This window comes from Mus caroli, chromosome 12 (assembly GCF_900094665.2).
Source record: "Mus caroli chromosome 12, CAROLI_EIJ_v1.1, whole genome shotgun sequence".
In the NCBI taxonomy this organism is placed as follows: Eukaryota; Metazoa; Chordata; class Mammalia; order Rodentia; family Muridae; genus Mus; species Mus caroli.
In genome coordinates this window covers 44,987,113-45,007,183 of record NC_034581.1, presented here as the reverse complement: position 1 = coordinate 45,007,183, position 20,071 = coordinate 44,987,113, and the positions used below count along the sequence as shown (strand labels likewise).

The window sequence follows — 20,071 nt, the reverse complement described above, 5'->3', positions numbered from 1 at the left end:
GCTCCTATCTGAAAGTGGAAGGACTGGTCCTGCACACTGACAAAAGTGGTGCAGATTAAATATTAAATAGCCTTCAATACGATAGGCCACTTTTGTTTTTGTTTTTCAGTTTTCAAGCAACTTTTTAATACTTTGTAATGGCAACAGAAGACCACAAATAAGGTTATATCTCAACCCCCTACTCCTGGCTCTTACTTAATGAACACAGTGAATGGCTCAGGTGCTCCTATTTCCTGTTAAGATGGATCCTGGTACATACTATCCATGTGCTGCATTAGTGTAAAGGATATGACTATCTTCAAAAGATGTAATAACATGCACACTAATAAAACGTATGTGTATTCATGTATTTAATATATAGGACATTATATGGCTATTTTTCTGGATAAGGACCCTTGGCATAATTTCGAGTTAGCAGTTGTTTAAAATGTCCAACATCTATATTTAAATGATCCATCCTTTATTTTTTCATTAAAAAAAAAAAACAGCTGAAAACACATGGCTATCTTATTTTTGTGAAGCTAACCCAGACAAACCAATGGAAAACAATGTCTTATTTGTGAGTTCCATTCTATTTAAACCTAAGCTCACCAAATCATGTTTTCTATGTTATTGAAACACATCAATACTATATGTGAAGAAAAGAATGGAGGCTCTCAAGCAGCATGAGGCTTTAAGCAGAAGCGGGTTCCCAATTACTAAAAAAGCTAGAATGAATAAACAATTTCGTAAACTGGTCCCACTCTCAGACTCCACTATGAGGTGTACTTAGAATGGATGGGTTTTCGCTTCCTACAATAAGCTCCTGCATTAAAGGCAATGTGTGACAATAATAAAGAGGGAGACACTGAAATATGGGAAGAAAATAGCTGAAACCTCTGCATAAATGAACACAAATCAATGTAGTAATACATAACACTATTGATGCAGAAATGATCGATTTTAGTCTTCCAACCTGCAATCGGAGTTTGCCATGTTTAATTAACAGTTTTTTCCCAGAATGGAAATAGATAAATAAAAACAAAACAAGACAAAAAACGAGCAATACCTGCTGACAATTCTATTCAATTCTACTTAATTTTTCCCAGAATATTTTTGATAAGGTTGGCCAAGTACTCTCTTTTTTCCTAAGAAAGCATTGCCAGCTTTTAAAATCACATTATTAATTATAGAAATTATTGAAGTATTAAATAATAAAATTACCACCTTATTCTTGCTCTGAATTTTTCAACACTCATCCCAGTCTCTAATTATTCATTCAGCACATTTTAATAGAGCAAACACAATAGTTCTTCCTATTATCAAAGTTTCTTCAGATCCTGGAATACTATTAGGTTCAAAGATTCTTTGGCTACCTGTAATATAGCAACTGAGAAAGGTGTTGATCCCCCAATAGGCATGAACACGCTCTCTCCTGAGACCACATAAGCTTTATGGGAGAAAAAAGAGGAAAATATGCACTACTTCAAGGCTATTTTGTACGATAAATACAAAATGAACATATATCAGACTCAACAAAATAGCTATACTTTAGTTTTCTAGAATACACACCTAAAACAATGTTGAAAGTTTCCATATAGCTAATTTTTCGTTTGTGAGAAATTCTTAGCAGGCAGAGGTGTGTATTTGGCTTCTGAATACTAATGGGAATTGTGTTCATATTTTTTCATCTATGAGCCTTATTCACAAGTTTGAAAAAGAATTTCCCACTTATAATGCTCAACTTAGAAATAACATCATTGCACATCAGCCGTGAACTGATTATTTTTATAATATTGCACAATCAAGGATTTTTCTTGACTCCTGCCATACCCATCTAGAGCCAAGCATTCAGGGGCAACCAGACCCAAAGGAAAAATATCATCAGTTATTGTTTAGGGCTAATTTAACAGATAATTTAACTTCAAACAACAATGATTAGGTCATTAAATTTCAGAGTCATGAGAAAATGAAAGAACCAACCGAGAGACAATTCTCTCTAACCCCATTACAGTTTTCAGTCTTCCTTTTCAATCAAATTAAAACAAACAAACAAACTGTATCTGCCTAAGCAGGAAGATACCTTTGCTCCTTAAAGCACACAAAGAGGAAAGCAATAACAGGAAATGAGGAGGAGGAACGAAAATGAAGGTGTCTATTTCAACCCGGGATTCTATAAATATAGGAAAATTCAACTTTAGCCGAAAATGAATATCCAAACGTGTAGTTATTTAACATGCTCTTTAGTACCCACCCGAAGTTTTGCAAATTTCGCCATGAGCTATATGCTCTTTCCTCCTGTGAGGGCTTTTCCGCAATGCCAAAGACTCTGAAATTCTCTAGGCCACAGACCCGGAAAAGATGTAAGCCATTCCATCTCTCCTTACAGACTTACAGGCAGAATTCTGAGTTATTTGTTATTATCATAAGTGACTTCTCGGATCACGGCCTCGGGATTTCTGCCTATTTTAAGTTTTGCTAAAGGGCCAGGATGCAGCAGCGACGTGGAAGCTTAACAACTAAGCTTGACTGTTGTAAGAGGGAGGTGCAAGTGGAAGCATCCCCCTGCATTTCTCATCTCTTCCCTTCAATTCTTCCAAAAGGAAGATAATTCCTAGCGATTCTCCGCGCTTCCGCGGTAATCTGCTTCCCAGCCCGCTTTTGTCTCCCTAACTCCATGCTGCTCCTAGCGTTCAGGAAATTTCCTACCCGAATAACGGAGGCGTGGGCAATAAACCAGAAGGAGATAGACGTAATAAAAGACTATTGAAAAATCAGTTTTACCAACTACCGGGTGAGTGCTGAGATCTGAAACTGCACCCCATAAACAAAGACTAACTAACAACTTCTTAGGAGTAGGGAAAGGATCTTAGATCCCTAAGAAGGAAGGTAAGGTAGGGGAGCCTGCGGCCGCAGCTCTGGGAAACCAGTTCCCCAAGCGGCGGCGGTGTCCTGGGCTAGAGCGCCCTCGCGTTGCTGCTCGCCAGCAGCGCGGTTCCTTGGGCAGGGAGGCCCGCAAGGGCGATCTGAACGCGGGCCCAGAACGACAGGCCTTGCAGCGGAGCAGCCCCAGCTAGCTCTACTGCCTGGTACACGTTTCTGCTGTTAGTCCCTAACCCGAGACCTCAACTCCGGACCGAATCCTGCCGCTCTACTTGGAGTCCAGCCCAGCGCCCTCTCCAAAGCCAGTCCGAGTCCAGAGGCCAGGGCAGGCCATCCGGACACCACAGCCCGGCCTCTCTCCGGAGCTTCGGGAGGAGTCAGCCAGAGTCTGGCGCGCTTGCAGCCACCGTGGGACAACCAGACTCTGGAGCATACAGCGCTGGCTCCTAAGTGTGCATTAAAAATCAATTATTTTCCTGAGATTTCCAAAGCCGGGAACTGAGCTATTCCCAACAGGGACAAAGTCAAGCCCAGAACGGTGCTCATTTCCCTAGATTTTTTTTTTCCTCCTCTGTGAGACCAAGAAGTCTCCTCTCAAGTGGCTCTGAACTCGACCTGCACCAGATCGGTTTGGTCCTGTAGAGACCCTAGCTTGACACAGCCAAAGGAGCTGAGGAAAGAGGGCCCGCACTGGGTGAGGCTGGCAATGCCAGTGTAAAAGTAGAAAAGAAAGCATGAGAGAGAGAGAGAGAGAGAGAGAGAGAGAGAGAGAGAGAGAGAGAGAGAGAGATTGGTTCTTAATGATATAAAAACCATCTTGATGCCGACGATCCCAGGTTTGAACATTAAATTTCCTTGTTCTCTGAAGCAGCCATGAAATTCAGAAATCTCCATTAAACGAAATACCTTACACTGCTGTACACACTAGAGTATCCCATTGCCTTCTCCATATAAATTTATCTTCTTTTCTTCCTTCTTTGAAGTATCTAAATCCTCTTTACCTAGGCATCCACCATGATTTCTGTCCACGTGGACAAATCACGCATTCTTCCACCTATGGTTGTGAGAATCTATTCGCTTGGAACAATTTCCAAGTGGGAAAAAAGAACACTTAAGCCTACAAGCGTCTAGATTTAAGGGTACATCCACAGTAGCCTGTGGGACACGCTAACGCTAACCACCCACCACCACGTGCGGCAGGGAAGACTTTCACTTACCGATCTCCTGGTGAGAGTGTTCACAGTTCTCAAGTCCTCAGCAGCCTTCCGACAACATCGAGCAGAACCTTGGATTGGGGGGTGGGGTGGGGGCACCAAATCGGGAGGGAGGGAGGAAGACAAAACATAACACTACGTCATATATTCGCAGCCCAGAGCCCCTGGGCCTACATTTCCTGGACAAAGTCTTCAAGAACTGAGTGGGGGAAAGGGCCAATTTAGGAACTGGAAACTAAAAGATAGCTTAGTTTTAACTATTGGAGCTTAGGGGAGGAGTTCCTGGAGGAATCGTAAGGCAGGGCAATTGGGGTGAGAGAAAAGTGGGGAAATTGGAAGCAAAAGAAAAATCGAAAATGGATTTTCCAGCTATCTGGAAGATCGCTAATACCCTTTAACTCTTACAGTAGGAAGAACTCAGTCATATTGTTGCTAAAGAGAATTTAGATGACCACTATTCTTTTTGTAACTCCAGGATCTGGCCTTGAGTAGAAGTATAATGAGGGGAAAATTTAAAATTCAATGTTTACCTACCCTGCTTCTTAGAAGGGCTGTGCAGATTTTCCTCTGGAGATTTCCATCTGTCTGGAGAAGCTGGAGCATGGCTGGGGCCAGGTTATCTGCTGAAGTCGGAATGTACAGGAACCCCGCCCCTCTAGACACAGTAACACAACCTCAGCCACCCATCTCAGCCAGCACTGAAACCTGTAATGATCTTCACCTTCACCCTGTGTTAGCCTAATTCTCCAATAGGCTTTTAGCCTTAAAAAGAACCAACTACATTAGCTTCTCACAAAATTAATTTATCAAAATTAAAATTATCTCAATGCATGCAAAATCCTCAATGAGAAAGTAGAAAATACATGTTGTAAAAATCAAATTTTTATATAGACTTCGAATATATTTTATGTGCCCATGTCTTTGGGGTGAAATATGTACCAACTTGAATACATATTATAATGAATACACTTCAGGACAGATTTTTTTCCTTTCTGCCCTTGCTATGATTCCAGCCATAGAAGACATGGGAAGACTACCTTCATTATCAGAACACTTGTATTGAACAGTTTTAGACTAACTTGATTTCCAGTATTGCAATTATAGGAAGAAAATATTTGGAAGAAATTCCCTTTCTGTTGCATTTTAAATCATTTCCGTGTGTTTATGTACTAACAGTTTCATTAACTTTCAATTATGTCAATTGAAATACTAAATCTGTAATATTACAATTTGGAGTTTTAATTTTTAAATCGTGATCATTTTCAAAAAGGTGAGTCTCTACTTCATTTTAAGCAATATAAGTCTACGTGAAAATAATCTCCAAAGGGTTTTAGAAGTGTTCGTCTGGACTGAACTTATTGCAATCAGCAAAAAGTTGGTGACAATACACAGTAAAACACTGTAACAGGTCTGAAGCAAAATTAAATGTATCAATGCCATAGAAAATTGTCATTTTTAAAGGAGGATATCCTGAGGGAGGGTCAGTCATATCAAAATTAATGAAATAAAAATGTTCATAGACTGGGCTTCAGAAAAGCCTTTACCAAATTATATATATATATATATATATATATATATATATATATATATATATATTCATTCTTGCTTATGTCTAGGAAGCCTAATAAACAAACTCCCAATCACATCCTCTATATTAGTAAATTAGACATGGGCTAAAGCACACTTGTACTCCAATATCTAGTTCCATAAATACAAAAAGTCAACTTCATTATGGACTTGAAAGTACAAAAATGTTGCCATTGAAATTATATTTCTTTATCTTCTAAATAAACATTTTATAAAATTATAAATAAGTATGGAGTGTTCATTTATGCTGGCCAGAGAGAAAACACTCACTAAAGAAATGTTTCTTAAATATCTAGTTCTATTAGCTTTACTCTGTGAATTCAGCTTTCCTTTCAACTTTTGATAGTTAATACTGTGTTTCCTCTATGGTAGTACATACTTATTCCATAAATAAAGCCCATAGCAGAAGCAAGCAATAAGTCATCCTATTTTTCCTCTAATCTAAATGTAGGCCTTTCCCTGTTTGTCTCCCAGCTATGCAATGAAGATTTCCTTTGCCTAAGCCCACATTCCCTGCCTCCCCCCTTACTTTTGTGTGTGTGTGTGTGTGTGTGTGTGATTCACTTTTAAAAACTGTTAGATTTTTAAAAAAAACTTATATCTAAGCAAAATCTGTTCTCACATTAAGATGGAGATAATCAAACTAGTCTATTTTGCCCATCTCTCTCTTTTCAATTTGATTCCAGCTTTTTTAAATTTCATAAGATCTCTCTCCCCTTCTTCCCCGCTTTCTCCCCTTCTCCCTTCTTCCTTTCTCCAATTCACAACCCAGCCATCCCCATTTCCCAACATCAGCTATTCTAAATTTAAAATCAATTTTAGCCAACCTGCTTCTCCACTAGGTTCACTGCCCCTCTTCCCCTGAGCAACTCTCTAAGTGTTTGCTGATAACATCTTAGGGACAGATTATTTTTCACTGGACCCATTGTAAAAAGTGGCCAGCTTATTGCATTACTGCAGAACACATTTCAGACTATACAAATGTAACAAATGAACAACTTGCCTTCCACAGAATCACCACAGGATCCAATTAATTACTAAACCTTTAACTCAGGTTTTCTAATTATTTTCTGGAATTATAGTGAGTGGGCTGTCTGAAACAATTTGAAAAAGTTTTCATTTTCATATGTATGCGTATGTATACACTTAATATATCTCATATATATATGCATATTGCAGTTAAAACCAAAAATTTGTTCTGTATAAGCGAAAGAAACACATCTGTAAATTAAATTATACAAATATATTAAAAAGCGAATCAAACAAGTACCTCTATGTGGTAAAAATGGAGGGGGGGGAGATAAGGCTATTTTACTGTGAATAACTAGAATTTTAAGTTGATGTAATTAAAAATATAAATATCAACATCCATCTATAAATCATTACAACAGGTGATCACTTCAGTAACTCTATAATCCAACTCAGCACATCTTTATTAGAATTCTTTCACTGTGGGTAAAAAGCCAGAAAAATAAATGCTGACTTAGAAAGTATAAATACAAATAGTTAAAAAAAATGTTTGCAGCATTCATAGCACAAATTGTACCTGAACTGAAGGGATATATATATAATATACATATATAATATATATTATATATCATACTATATTGCTCATTATTCACGTATATCTAACTATATGCATATATTTATTTATAGTTTGTCAAGTTCTATAAACAAATACCTGAAACAATATATATAAAGGACATTCTATCAACTGATCTTTAAAATAAGCACAGAATAAACAGCTATGCATATAAAATTGAATACCTTTCTTTGCTGCATATCTACAAAAACAAAGATATCATCTGAAAACCCTAGGTTTAATTTAAAGCTAGTATTTATTAAGTAGCCTGTTCTTGGTAAAAATTGTTCACAAAGGGGGAAAAACTACTATTCTCAGTTTTAGAGTCTCAGTTCAAATTAAAGGAGCAGTTTAAACTCCAGGTTGGCTGAAAAAAAAGCCTTTGAATTTCCTATAAGTTGAATGGCATTTTGCAAATTAGCTCTACTTAATAAAAGAGACAAAAATATCAAGATATATATGAATTTAGCCTATTTTTTATTTCTGTGTGTTCATAGTAAACATTTTTGTAAGTGACAAACACGGGCATATGACCACAGTATCACAATCAAGAAATTTTAAGACAACATTAACAATCACTCAAATTGATGCGGCATTTGCGCAACACAGGTTACATATTTGCAAGGTTTACCTATAAGTACAATAGGTATTAACATTTCACTACATTTAGAAAAAATAAAAGTGACCTGTTAGTGACCACATACATCGAAATATACACAACACAAACTGAAGGCAATCCTTAATTTTGTCTCCTTCGGATTCAATTGAATGGGCAGTGTTGCCAACTAAACAACCTTCCTTTTTCGTTTGTTTGTTTACTTGTTTTAATACTTAGTATACCGAGTGCATTTGCTAGAATCCAATCTTTGGTCTAAAAGTAAACAAAAGGAAAGAAACAGTTCTTTAAAGAAAAAGGACAAAACAATAAATGGCCAATATAATTCCTTGGGCACCTTTACTACAAATTCTTAAATACAAATTACAGTTTAACATTTTAAAACTCTCTTCATAATTTAGGTTGTTCTCAAGGCCTGCGTCCACCAGATAGCTCCATGATAACTTATAATACTGCACACATGGAAATCTGGCAGCCTGTTGAGATAGACTTGTCAGGTTTGAATGAAATGGCAAAGCAGTCACTATTTAGATACACATTCTACTATAATTTGACGTCCAAACCTTATATTCTACAATGTATTCTCCCACATTGCACCTCGCTGACACTCCACACCGTGTTAGAATAGTAAACAACCCTAAAGACTGAACAAACGTACAGAAATGGGGAGGGGGAGGGCTTAATAAAAAATACCTGGACTTATTTTTTTAATTATCATTTACAATGCAAATGTGTGTAAAACGTTCACTTACAGTCTGGTCCCCCGGATGTTAATGTATTAAAGGGTTGGAAGAAGACCCCTGATTTTGATGTGTGAAATAATCAGACAGTCCCCCGGACAGTCCTGTCGTAAAACTTGGCAAAGAGGGTCTTAAAGACTCACAGGGCAGGGTCGAGGGGGCCTGCGGCGACGTAGAGGAGGACGCGGCCCGGGCGCTCATGGACGTGCTGGTCTGCGAAGTCATTGACGGGTGCGGGACGTGGGGGAAAAAGTAACTGGTCTGGCCCGCGAGCAGGTTGACAGAGCAGGGGTTGAGGGAGTAGGTCCCGGAGCAGGGCACCGACAGGCCGCAGGGCACCGAGGCGGCGAGCGCAGCGGCCGTGAGGTGGTGCGTGGCGTACGGGATCTCCCCGTTGACCAGCCGGTCCACACTCAGCCCGTTGGCGGTGGAGAAGGAGTGGTTGTTGCCCAGCGAGTTTTGAGTCAACACGGAGCTGTAGGGCATGGGGTGGCTGGGGTAGGCCGACGTGGTCCCGTTGTAACTCAAAGTGCTGCTGGCGCGGGGGTGGTGCAGGGACAGGAAGGGCGACATGGGCCAGTAGAGGGAGCCGGCGCGGTCCATGAAGGTGAGGCCGGTGGAGGTGAGGCGCGCCCCGCGCTTAAAGGCCAGCTTGGCCCGAGACGTGGTGGAGCGGCGCCGCAGCTTGCCGGTCGTGCCGCCGATGAACACGTCGTCGCTCGACGGGTCGAGCATCCAGTAGTTGCCCTTGCCCGGGTCGTCGTAGTGGCGCGGTACCTTCACGAAGCACTTGTTGAGGGACAGGTTGTGGCGGATGGAGTTCTGCCAGCCCTGCTTGTTCTCGCGGTAGTAGGGGAAGTTCTTCATGATGAACTCGTAGATGCCATTGAGCGTCAGGCGCTTCTCGGGACTCTGCCTGATGGCCATCATGATGAGCGCGTTGTAGCTGAACGGCGGCTTCTCGTACTTGCCGTTCTTCTTGTCGCCCTCCTTGCCCCCCTCCCCGTCCTTGCCGCCCTCGCCCGCCCCTTTCTTCTCCTCCCCCCCGGCGCCCGCGCCCTTCTCCTTCTCGTCCGGCCCGACGGGCGCCAGCTCCGCCGGCCCGCCGCCCGGCTCTCCTTTGGCTCCAAGTGCGTCAGCCTTGGCCCCGTCCAGGGCGGCAGAGGGCGGGAGCAGGAGCGGCTGGGGACCCTTGTCGTCGTCGGCTGCTGGGGCGCCGCGCGCCTGCGGGGGCTGCGGGGCCGGGGGCGGCTGCTGCTGCTGCTGCTGGGGCGGCGGTGGAGGCGGCTGGGGCGCGGGCGGCGGCGGGTGGTGGTGGTGGTGATGATGATGGTGATGCTGGGGGTGGTGGCTGTTGTGGTGGCCGTGGCTCGCGTGGTGGTTGTCGTTCTGGACGGCCTCGGGGACCAGGCTGTTGATGCTGAACGAGGACTTGGGAATCATTTTCACCTCTTTCCTATCTCCCATGTCCAGCATCACCCAGGCGTCGGGGGGCGGCGGCGGCGGCGGCAGCACGGGAGCCGGGCAGCAGCGCGGCGGGCGACCAGCGGGTTCGGAGTGGGGCGCGGGGGGAGCGGGCAGCGGAGGCGGCACTGAGCGCTCCGGCAGCAGCGCAGTTGGACCGCAGGCTCCGGCGCTGGCAAGGCATGTAGCAAAAGCTGCAACCACCCCTCAAGAATTAGAGAGAGAGAGAGAGAGAGAGAGAGAGAGAGAGAGAGAGAGAGAGAGAGAGAGAGAAGCTAGAGGCAGAAGCAACCCGTCGCCCGGGGTGCAGCGCCCCGCTCCGTTCCGCGCCCGGCCTCCCCCTCCCCCGCTGCCTCCTCCTCCTCGCGCCGCAGCAGTCACAGCAGCAGCAGCGGCAGCCCGAAGGGGGGGAGAGCCGGGCGGCGGGCGGGCGCGTCCCGGAGCGGCCGCGGCGAGGCTAGGAGACAGCGATCGAGGCGGCTATAGCCACAATTAATTTTCCGAGCTACAGGCGCACACTAGGGCTGTAAAAAAATTTTTGGTTTAACCTTTCCTACTGCCGAACCAATCAGTGCCGCCGGCGTGCGGGAGCGTCTGGCTAGCCGTCGACCAATCGGGGGCCCAGGGCCCGCCCATCCCCGCCCCGCCCCGTCCCCGCCCCCCGCTCGCCGCCCCCTCGGGGTGGCGGGGCCCAGGCCTGGAGCCGCGGGGACCGGCGGGAGCTCGCCCACCCGGCCAGGATTAGCGTGGGGCGTGCGCCCCGGGCCGCGGCCGCTCGACTGTGGCCTCCTCCCTGTATGGGATTATTTTCCTTTGCGCGTCAATATTTATCCTTATTGATTAAAGTTTGTATCCAATTTTGTCTGGAAGAGCCGGGCGGGGGGCGCGGCGGAGGGGCGAGCTGCGAGGGTGCGGGAGAGGGCGTGAACCCTGGGGTCGCCGCGGCCCCGGTAGCGCCCTAGGAGCGAGCGGGCCAGCAAGCTCCGGAGAGCCGGGCATCGGGGTAGCGGGGCCTGGAAGGTGGGGCGGGGGCGGCCACGGCCAGGCCGGTACTTACAGCTTCCTGCGGCCCGCGGCGAGCTCGGCTGTGAAGCTGGGCTGAGGGCGGCGAGCGGGGGCGGCTGAGAGGTGGGTGCGTTCCGTGGAGGCCTTCCACGCAGGCGGGCGGGCGGGCGAACGGGCGGAGAGCTGCCCCGGGCGAGCACAGAACCAAACAGTCCCGAAATAAAGCAGGTAACACGTGCGCTCTCCCTCTGTCTCGCTTCACTCCCAGAGTCGCGCTCACGCGCGGGTGACCCGGTGGCGTTGTCTCCTCCGCCACTCCACCTCCTCTTCAGCTTCTAGGCAGTACTGGAAGCCGGTAGCCGCGATCGATCATCCTGGAAATATTTTCATTTTGCTTGACATTGAAGAAAATATGAGTGGGCGTCTACTTCCGTTTTTTTTTTTAAATCCTATGTTTGCTCCTTTTTCCCATTTCACAAATACTTTATCTCTTTAAAACCTCAATCTTGAAATACCAGTAGGGCGAAATCAGCTCTTACCCTTCCTGGATGCTGCTGGAATGCTCTGGGGAGCCCGAGGAAGGTGGATTTGACAGTCCGAGCTTCTGGGGTTTGGGGGATGGTTTGGTGGGGAGGTTGAAATGAGTGGGTAGCTTGTAATTCAAGGCCTTTAAAAAGATCGCGGCCAGGGCCAGGGCCAAGGCCCAGCATTTCCCAGGGATTGGAATTTAGTGCGGAGCACACAGATCACAAATCCTCACTGGCTCAAAGCGCGCCACGTTGTAAGCAGAGGCCGCAGCCAGAGAGGAGAAGGAGGTGGAGACACACAGGTCACGAGTATCTTTCCCCTCCTCTTTAAGGTAAAATACTCTACCCATGCCAGCATTCTTCATTTTGATGAGCTCTTAGCTAAATGATCTGGCAGTCTTGATATATAAAAAAAAAAAAATGAAAGGAGAAAAAACAGGGCCTATGTGTGACGTTAAAATCTACCAGAAAAATGCAATACTCAAAATAATAGGGAGTTATTCTGGTGTTCTCATCCCCAAATTTGAAATGGGGCGCAGAAAGAGGGGAGGGAAAGAGAGGGAAACTTTAGAGAAAAATTATCCACAATTACAAATAGCTAGCAAATTTTATATCTATTGGAGTGTTGTAAGGGATCTTTGATTATTTGTCCCCAAATATCCTTCCACTGCTTGGATCTCTTCCTACATGTCCGCTGACTTTAAAACAAGCTATGCATGACGGAAAATTCCAGAGTTCTAGCAATCAGCTTTGCAAACCACATCGGTGCCAAAGGTTGATTTCTAGGCTTGGGGTTTCTCACGGAGCCTGGCGATGTGATGAGCTTTGCCAACCTAGCTAGAGAGATCTGTGAGCCCGAGTTGTCCTGTTCATTTCCCTTCCCACTCTTTTCTCCTCCTCAGGCCCATTTTCCCTGGTGGTTCCTCAACGCGCTTGCCTTCCTTCCTCCTCCCCTCTCCCTTCTTCCCCTTTCACTAACCCACCCCTTCTCCCTCCCTCCTTTCCTCTCCCCTTCACTCCTCCACCTACTCCTCCCCATCCCCCAGCCCCCCTTCTCACCATCGCTTATAATGGCTCCCGGGGCTCCCTCAGAGGTGGACGGCCCGGTACGTTTTCGTAGTCGGTCTAGCGTGAAATGATTCGGTGTAACCGGATTCTTGGGAAAGGACAGGTTACGTAAACATTTACTGATGTGGAGTAACTATACTATTTGTACTCTGATATGCAGGAAGGAAAGTGTTGATTAACACAGAAGAAAAAAAAAGCGAAATTAGCTGATTGCATGCTCATAAGTGCAAGCTGTCATTGAACTGCTTTTAAAATAGACACAGCTGGGTGTTTGTGTTGAAAAATTTCTTGTGTTTTTGCTAATACTGAAATAAGCATGATTTTGTATACCAAACATTTTCAGATCATTAAAATTTGTAATCTGTGCTGGTTTTAAACACAAAGAAAAGAAACAGAATCATTTCGATGTAAAATTTGCTGATATTATATTAACTCAATCAGGTCTGTACAAATTGTGCATTGTGTCTCCTAAAATCTGTTTGATCAATTTAATACACAAAGTGCCAAACGTGGGTATTGTTTGTTAACATTGGACATTTTATTCAAATCTGAGCTCAGCAGTGAACTGGAGGAGTTGTTCCTTGAATACAACACCAGCTCTGACTGATGAATTTTTAATGTTTTGAGGTGCTTCTTAGGTTAAAGCTAAGTGTGTATTGTTTTGATACCCCGTGGAAGAAATTAGCAGGCAAAGTAAGTTTTTTTTTCTTCTTCTTCTGTTTACTTTCAAGGAGCAAAAACTGGGTTTTGTACAGTGAGAGCTGCAATACTCTGATTTTATGTGGCAAGGCTTATGGTGGCTTGAAAATTGTTTTGCATGCAGATTAAGGGTGTGCTGTGTTATTTTAAGGTTACGTGAATGCAAGTCTCTCAAAGCAGGATGATTGATAGTAAAAACATAGCATATAGTTTGATATAATATTAAAACTAGTTCCCTGATGCAAAGGTTATTTGCAATTCCCGAAAAAGCAAGTTTGAATCCCTTTAAATAATTTTACTTGTTCTTTATGATGAGATGGGGCTATATATCAGAAGGCACACACATATGTATATCAGGCTTGTTCAACAAAACATGTACTGTTTACTCAGAGGCTTATATTTGTGTAAGCAATGGTTTCTTTTTAGATCTGCTGCTAGCTGAAGCAGAGGGGGAAGGAGTTCCTGGACAAAGTATTGTGAAGTTGAAAGTCTCTGGATGAGGCTTTGTATATCCTACCAACCAATTTGGGTGCAAATTGGATTTGAAGTCCTGCCCACGTCCACCGCGGGCCTCTTCCCTCTGCACATAAAGCCCTGTTTTCAGCCTCCTAGTCGCTGTGATTACCTTCAGAAGACAGAGGGCAGGCAGCCAGTGGTCTCAGACCGGAAACAAATCCCCCCACCAGTATAATTTTCCCTCCTAATCAATTTAACCTCACACATATAAATTTGCAAATGTGTAGTCTTAGGAAAGCAATGAATAGAAGAGCACACCAGAGTAAATGTGATCTGCTAGTTTACATAGTGGTGACCTCGTAGGCCTCAGCTCTCATCCACTACCTACTCACTCAAAAAAAAAAAAAAAAAAAAAAAAAAAAAAAAGGGGACAAGAATTGTAGAGCGAGCAATTCCAGCAGAAGAGTTGCTGGAGAAGTGTAGATTATTCCTTCTCAATATTAAAATTAATCTCCAAGCTTACACAGCACACTTCATTCGAGCAGGGGGCAGCTTTTTTTTTATTCCATCTTTGAGGGTGGATGGATGTTACATTTTCTTTCTTGGGTACATTGTTTTGTTTTGGTTTGGGCCATCTTTACTTTCTAGTAACAAGGGTGGGCCATATTTATCAACTTCCACCTTTCCCCTGGGAGCAGGGACAAACTCAAGCTAAAGTTCTCTTCTTACAAACTCACAGGACGGTTTGTGACCTCTTGACACGTGGGAGTCAGTAGATCCCATGCTGAGACATCCAGGTATTTCAGTGATTCTGTAACAAATGAAGTCTGCCCTCCCTAGAGCCAACTTGTCTATAATCTCTTCCTAACAGCAGGTAATGGTGCTAACATTTAGTGATTAGAAGTTACTCTTTAGCGTGTTGTATCCTTGTTCTGTGGGTTTTGGTTACAGGTTATACGATTAGGTTTGCGAGAACAGTAGTGAACTAAACTTCCCAGTAAGAGGTCTTCACACCAGGGAAGTGTGACTTTTCCTCGGCAGCCCTGCCTCGTCACTCATTAGGGAGCTGCAGGTTGTCAGAGTCTGCTCTCAGCAGGCTCATGCACGCACCCCTAACGTCATCGAGGGCGCGCATATGTGCATGGAGTGGGTATACACACACACATAGAACTCTAAAACTAAATTAAGAAGCCGATGATTAAGACAAGCGTCTACTAGGCCTGTCATTTCAGCATCCTTCCATCATAACATTGTGGCACTGGCAATTTTGCTTGAGAACCTTGAAGAAAAAATCTAAGGGAGAGCCTCATATTTGAGAGTTGAAATGTTTAACTTCTATAAGCTAGGGAACCACTTCAGAAGCCAGAGAGTTAAAAGGAGGAGGAAGAAAAGGAGGGAAAGTGGTCTTCATGGAAACTCATTGATTTCTCTGGGCACATCTCTTTGATATGGCCATGTGTCCTGTGTGTAGCAAAGCTAGATCCACTAGCACCCAAAAACTCCTGGGTACCAACAGCCCAAGAGAGACTCACACATAATGACATCACCCTAGAGCCAAGAACCATTGAGTTGCTCTGAACACAGTCTAGTCTCTGTAGAGTACTCTGAGCATCTTTGATGAGTAGGAAGGCCTGCTGCCCTTTAATGTGTTTTCTGTTACTTGCCAGTAGCTATGGGACTATTGGAAGTTGATAGTTTAAGAAGTTGAGCCCCTGGTAAGGAAGACACTCCAGTTGTAGACTGGAACCAATTGGGAGAAATTCTCTCACACATCAGCTAGGCAAGCCAGTCCTGAAAGGCCAGTGTCTATAATTTCCCCTAGTTGCCCAAGGAATCAATGCAGTCCACTTTCCCAAGAAGACAGGGAACATTGCAGAGAAAAGAAAGAGTGGAAGTGTGGTCCCAGAACTGGAAATGGAAAACAAGGCTTGGCTTCTTAGTTCTCCCCACCCCATCCCAGTCTTTCTGAAAAGGAAGGAAAGAGACTTACAAAATCCAGCATGTATGACTATGCTGTCTTTTCTGGTTTGTTCATCAGTGCATCTTGAAAGGAAAAGAAAGAAAATTATTTCATAAACACACACACACACACACACACACACACACACACACACTGTGAAACAAAAGCTTGCAGGCTGAAAAAGCACACAACTCCTATGACACAGAGGCCCTAACTATGTCATTACTAGTCTTAGTTTTACTGAGGATCAGTGAGATGTTAAGCAAGAGCCCGAATTGCCTTCTTTGAGGAAAAAGTATAGACTTCCCTGAGAGCACAAACATCAAAGCTCTTATGTTCGGAAACAACTTTCCAGAAGATCCCCAAAACTCCCATTGTGAGAGAAAACTGGAAGAACAAAAAGGTTGACTCCGTTGCAACTATTAGATACTCAGTTCAGAAGCGGTAGCCTCTCAACTGCTAAATGCAAGCGGAATTCATAGGTTTGTACGTTAGATGAATAAATATAACACAGAGAATGACTTCTGCTCATTGCAAGTCTGTAGAGGATAAGGATTGGGAAAACTGCATGCTTGAGTCCCAAAGCCTCCCTTAGTCTAGGAGAGAAAGCAAGCTGTGTACTAATAAAATGTCTGCTTTCTTATCAAAAAAAGTAACCTCCCCAAACAAAACAAAACAAACAAAACAAAACAAACAGAAATCCAACCAAACAAACACAAAACTACCAGGACAAACTAATGTGCGCAACTCATACCCACCTGCCTCTTTGCTCTCTAGTACTGGCTCTTCTAGGTCCTCCCCACACCCCACCCCACCCCCAACCCAAATCAAAACCTGTGGCACCAGTGTTTGCCAAAGGTCCTGTCTGCCCACCCTCTTGGGGCGGCAATGGTTGTGGGGGCTTTGGTTCTTGAAGACGGAGCTTCGCGGAGAGACTTGCTAGTCTGCTTGCCTCTGCTCTCCTCCCAGCGCGCTCACCCTGAGCTCCTTTGTAGTCCACGCCTGCCAAGTGCAATCCAGCCGAAGAGAGGCCTTGCCTTTAGGTTTCATCTCCAGATCCCTCCTCCCCTTCTGAAAAGGCAACTTTCAGCTTAGATGTCTGGTTTTTGCACATCAGACTGGAAGTATGCACAAACAGATCAATATTTTTGGGCTTTATAGGTCATCTGCCATGGTGAACGCGGAAGGGGGGGCGGGGGCGGAAACAGTTAAAGGTTGTGAGCTTGTATTGATACAGTGCACAAGTCTGAGCTGAAATACCAGTGCGTGGTGCTGAAGTTAATTCGAATATTCAATAACAACTAAGGAGTATTGAACCCAGTGGGGGAGAGCAGTTACACACCACTTCTCTGCGAATCTTCCCAAGAAGCTATACACACAGGGAGGAGACACCCGACAGAGCAAGCTAGATACAGTAGGGCACAGGAGCAAGCTACTGCGGTCACCAAATGAAAACTAAAACAACTCAATTCCTTTTCAGAATTGATAACAAAGGTGGTGGGAGATTTTATTATTAAACAATTCCTACTTGATTTATTTCGTCAAATTCGCTGTCTCCCTTCTGGCTTTGTCTTAAGCCAGGAGAGAGAAAGCAATATCAAGATAATAGCTCAGCTGGGCAAGTGTGGCTCAGCTGAATGTGTGGGCTACAAACCTTCAGGCCAAGAGGCTCCCTCTTTCTGTCTTTCTTTTTGTCCTTCTACCTTCTCTCTCTCCTCCCCTCCCTCTCCTCCCTCCCTCCTTTTTCCTTTCTTCTTTCTTTCCCTCTTTTCGTCTAGATTGTGAATTTGATAGATAAAAAAGAAGAGAAAATGGAAACTCAGAAGCCCCCCCCCCCGCCCCCCTTGCCGAGAGCAACGGCACGCATACTGCGGCTGGCTGCGGGCTGCCGCAAGCTCTTTGAGCGCAGAGCCTAGAGAGGCCCATTCTGGTGCTTTCTCGGTTTAAGACTTCCAGAATGCCAGTAGGGCCAGGCGCTCTGCCCAAATAACCCACCGTTTGGGCTTAGAATAAATACCCCCAAAGAAAAAAGGCCCCCAATTAAGCTGAGTATATCCTAACCATCTCGCATCAAAAAACTGGGCCTGGAGGTTTTCATAGAGGGAGTTCTAGGTCCAGACCACCTAATAACCCGTGAGTGGGAGAATCCGGGTATTGAGTAGGTCTGGAATTGTACACGAAACATTATTTCCTAATTAATTAAAGTAATTCTCTATCTCTATTTATATTCATATACATGCTATTGATTACACGCCCCTATTTGCTTGAAAAAGTGCTTAGAGTATCTTTAGAGCACACTGCTCTTTCTTTGTCCCCTTGAACATTTACAGCTGATCTTGCGGCTGGTTGAGATCAATTAGCACTGGATTTTGCCCTGGGATTGCTCCCCAGGGCGGACAAATGGAGCCAACTGGTCTCCAGAGACTTTATTCGCCCCTGTGTATCCGCCAGGACTCTGTAGGCAGTTCAAAATCCCAAGCCTTGGTTTCACTTGATTTTGTTGTTGTTGTTATTGATAAATATTGGGTCATACACAAGCCACTTGTCAGAGCCTTTGGCTCCATCTCACAGCGGCAGCTCCTAGCGGGGCGTTTGAGTCTTGTCCTAGAAGCAGAAAAAATTTCCTGGGAAGAGAACTGCACATTCTCTGATCCTTCAGTTCTGGACATATCCCTATAAGATCATAGCCCTGTCTGTCTGCTGTCAGTTTCATTCCTTAATTTGTTCCAATATATGGACACTGAGTAGATGAGTGTGTTCTACCCATTTAAAAAATTGTGATGGGGTGGGGGTGTTGGTAAGTTGATGCTGGTCCTGTAGGTATATCCGAAGCTCCCTGCAAAGCTCCCCCCAAAGCTCAAACAGATAGTCATTGTAATTGTGGGGAGGCGAGGATGAGCCGGCAGGTAGGGCACTTGAGGGCTGTGTAATTGGAGTGTTGTATACAGTTTATCTTTCAGCTGTGCTGTGTATATTCCTTCCCCTTGATACATACTGCATATGAACAGAACCCACGGTCGGCTTGTCTTGGCATGTTTGAAGCCCTAGACACCTAACAGTATCATTACAGGAAAGAGACAAAGCCCCAAAGACTCCATCCAGGCAGGGAGGTGACTGCCTTTGGGGCGAATGGGGAGTTTCCTTGGCACTGAACTTGTCAGGGGAGCATAGCCACCGCTGGACTCCCCTGACTTCAGGGCTTTCCGATGCTGAACTAGGCGAGTGTGTGTGTGTGTGTGTGTGTGTGTGTGTGTGTGTGTGTGTGTGTGTGGTGTAACCAACTGATTTCCGACATTTCAAAGAGATTCTTTCTATTTCTCAGCATTACGGAAATGTACGTTGCTGGAAAAGCAGTAAAAACAAGCATAGAACTGCAATTTTCAAGAAAATAGGATCTCCAAATATAAAAATAAAAAAGTAGCAGATAAGATGTATAATTCAATCAAATTACACAAAATTGCTTGAGAATCCAGAACAGTAGCGATCCATTATGCCTCTGTTTTATTAGTGACAAGTACAATTACTCTAAAATAAAGAACACTGGTGAATATATAATTGGCTGTAATCATGTTAGTGTTTGAATAAAAATGACGGGAACATTTAACACTTTGACAACAAAATGTTCAGAAATAACTTATTTATTCAAACAGTTTTTTATTTTCCACCAAGCGAAGGAGAAACACAGTTTGCTTAGGAAAATCAATGACTTTTCCCTGCAATAAATAAATACCCCAAAGGGGAAAAACAGCCCCACACCTCTATATTATTACTACTATTATTTTTAACCACCAAGAAGCTTAATCCTATTTGAAGTCAACATTTCACATAGCGGTTGTTTGGTACTAAAGTCCGCCACCTAGAGGAACAACTGTATAATGCAATGCCAACCCCTTTACCCCCGCGGTGACCCGGAGAATCAGTTAATATTCTTTGCAAATTGCTGTCCAAACTAACTCCCTCACTCCACCCCCTCATATCCCCTTCCGCCCTGAAACATCGTCACAATATTTTCTTAGTAATTGTTATGCGCGGTTGACAAAAACGGAGACTTTCTCCGTTAGTGTAGATCTCCCGGGAAAGTGCCAGGGAGTGCATCGGGGAAGCGGGTCAGGATTTGGAAGGTGCTGGAGAGACAATTCTCTTTTACCTGGGGTTCATTTAGAGCAGCCCGATTTCAGGTCCCTTAAAGGAACAGCTTAAGAGAGAATCATCTTATTCTGGCTCTCTCTGTTTTTGCGTAGAGAAAGCAACCAAGTCCCCAGTCCTACTTTTCCCGCCCCCCTGCTCCGCC

At 44.4% G+C, this 20,071-nt stretch overlaps 1 protein-coding gene across 1 annotated transcript; it reads right to left on the bottom strand.

Annotated features, from left to right (window-relative positions):
* Positions 1-7,703: 7,703 nt before the first annotated feature.
* Positions 7,704-10,271, bottom strand: Foxg1 (forkhead box G1). The gene has a single exon (XM_021179534.2). It carries the CDS (start codon positions 10,075-10,077, stop codon positions 8,632-8,634), a length of 1,446 nt encoding a protein of 481 aa, XP_021035193.1. The 5' UTR covers positions 10,078-10,271; the 3' UTR covers positions 7,704-8,631.
* Positions 10,272-20,071: the final 9,800 nt, after the last annotated feature.

What these genes read in the sequence shown, in the direction of transcription:
- Foxg1 (XM_021179534.2), bottom strand. Translation starts at nt 10,077, where the DNA reads ATGCTGGACATGGGAGATAGGAAAGAGGTGAAAATGATTCCCAAGTCC.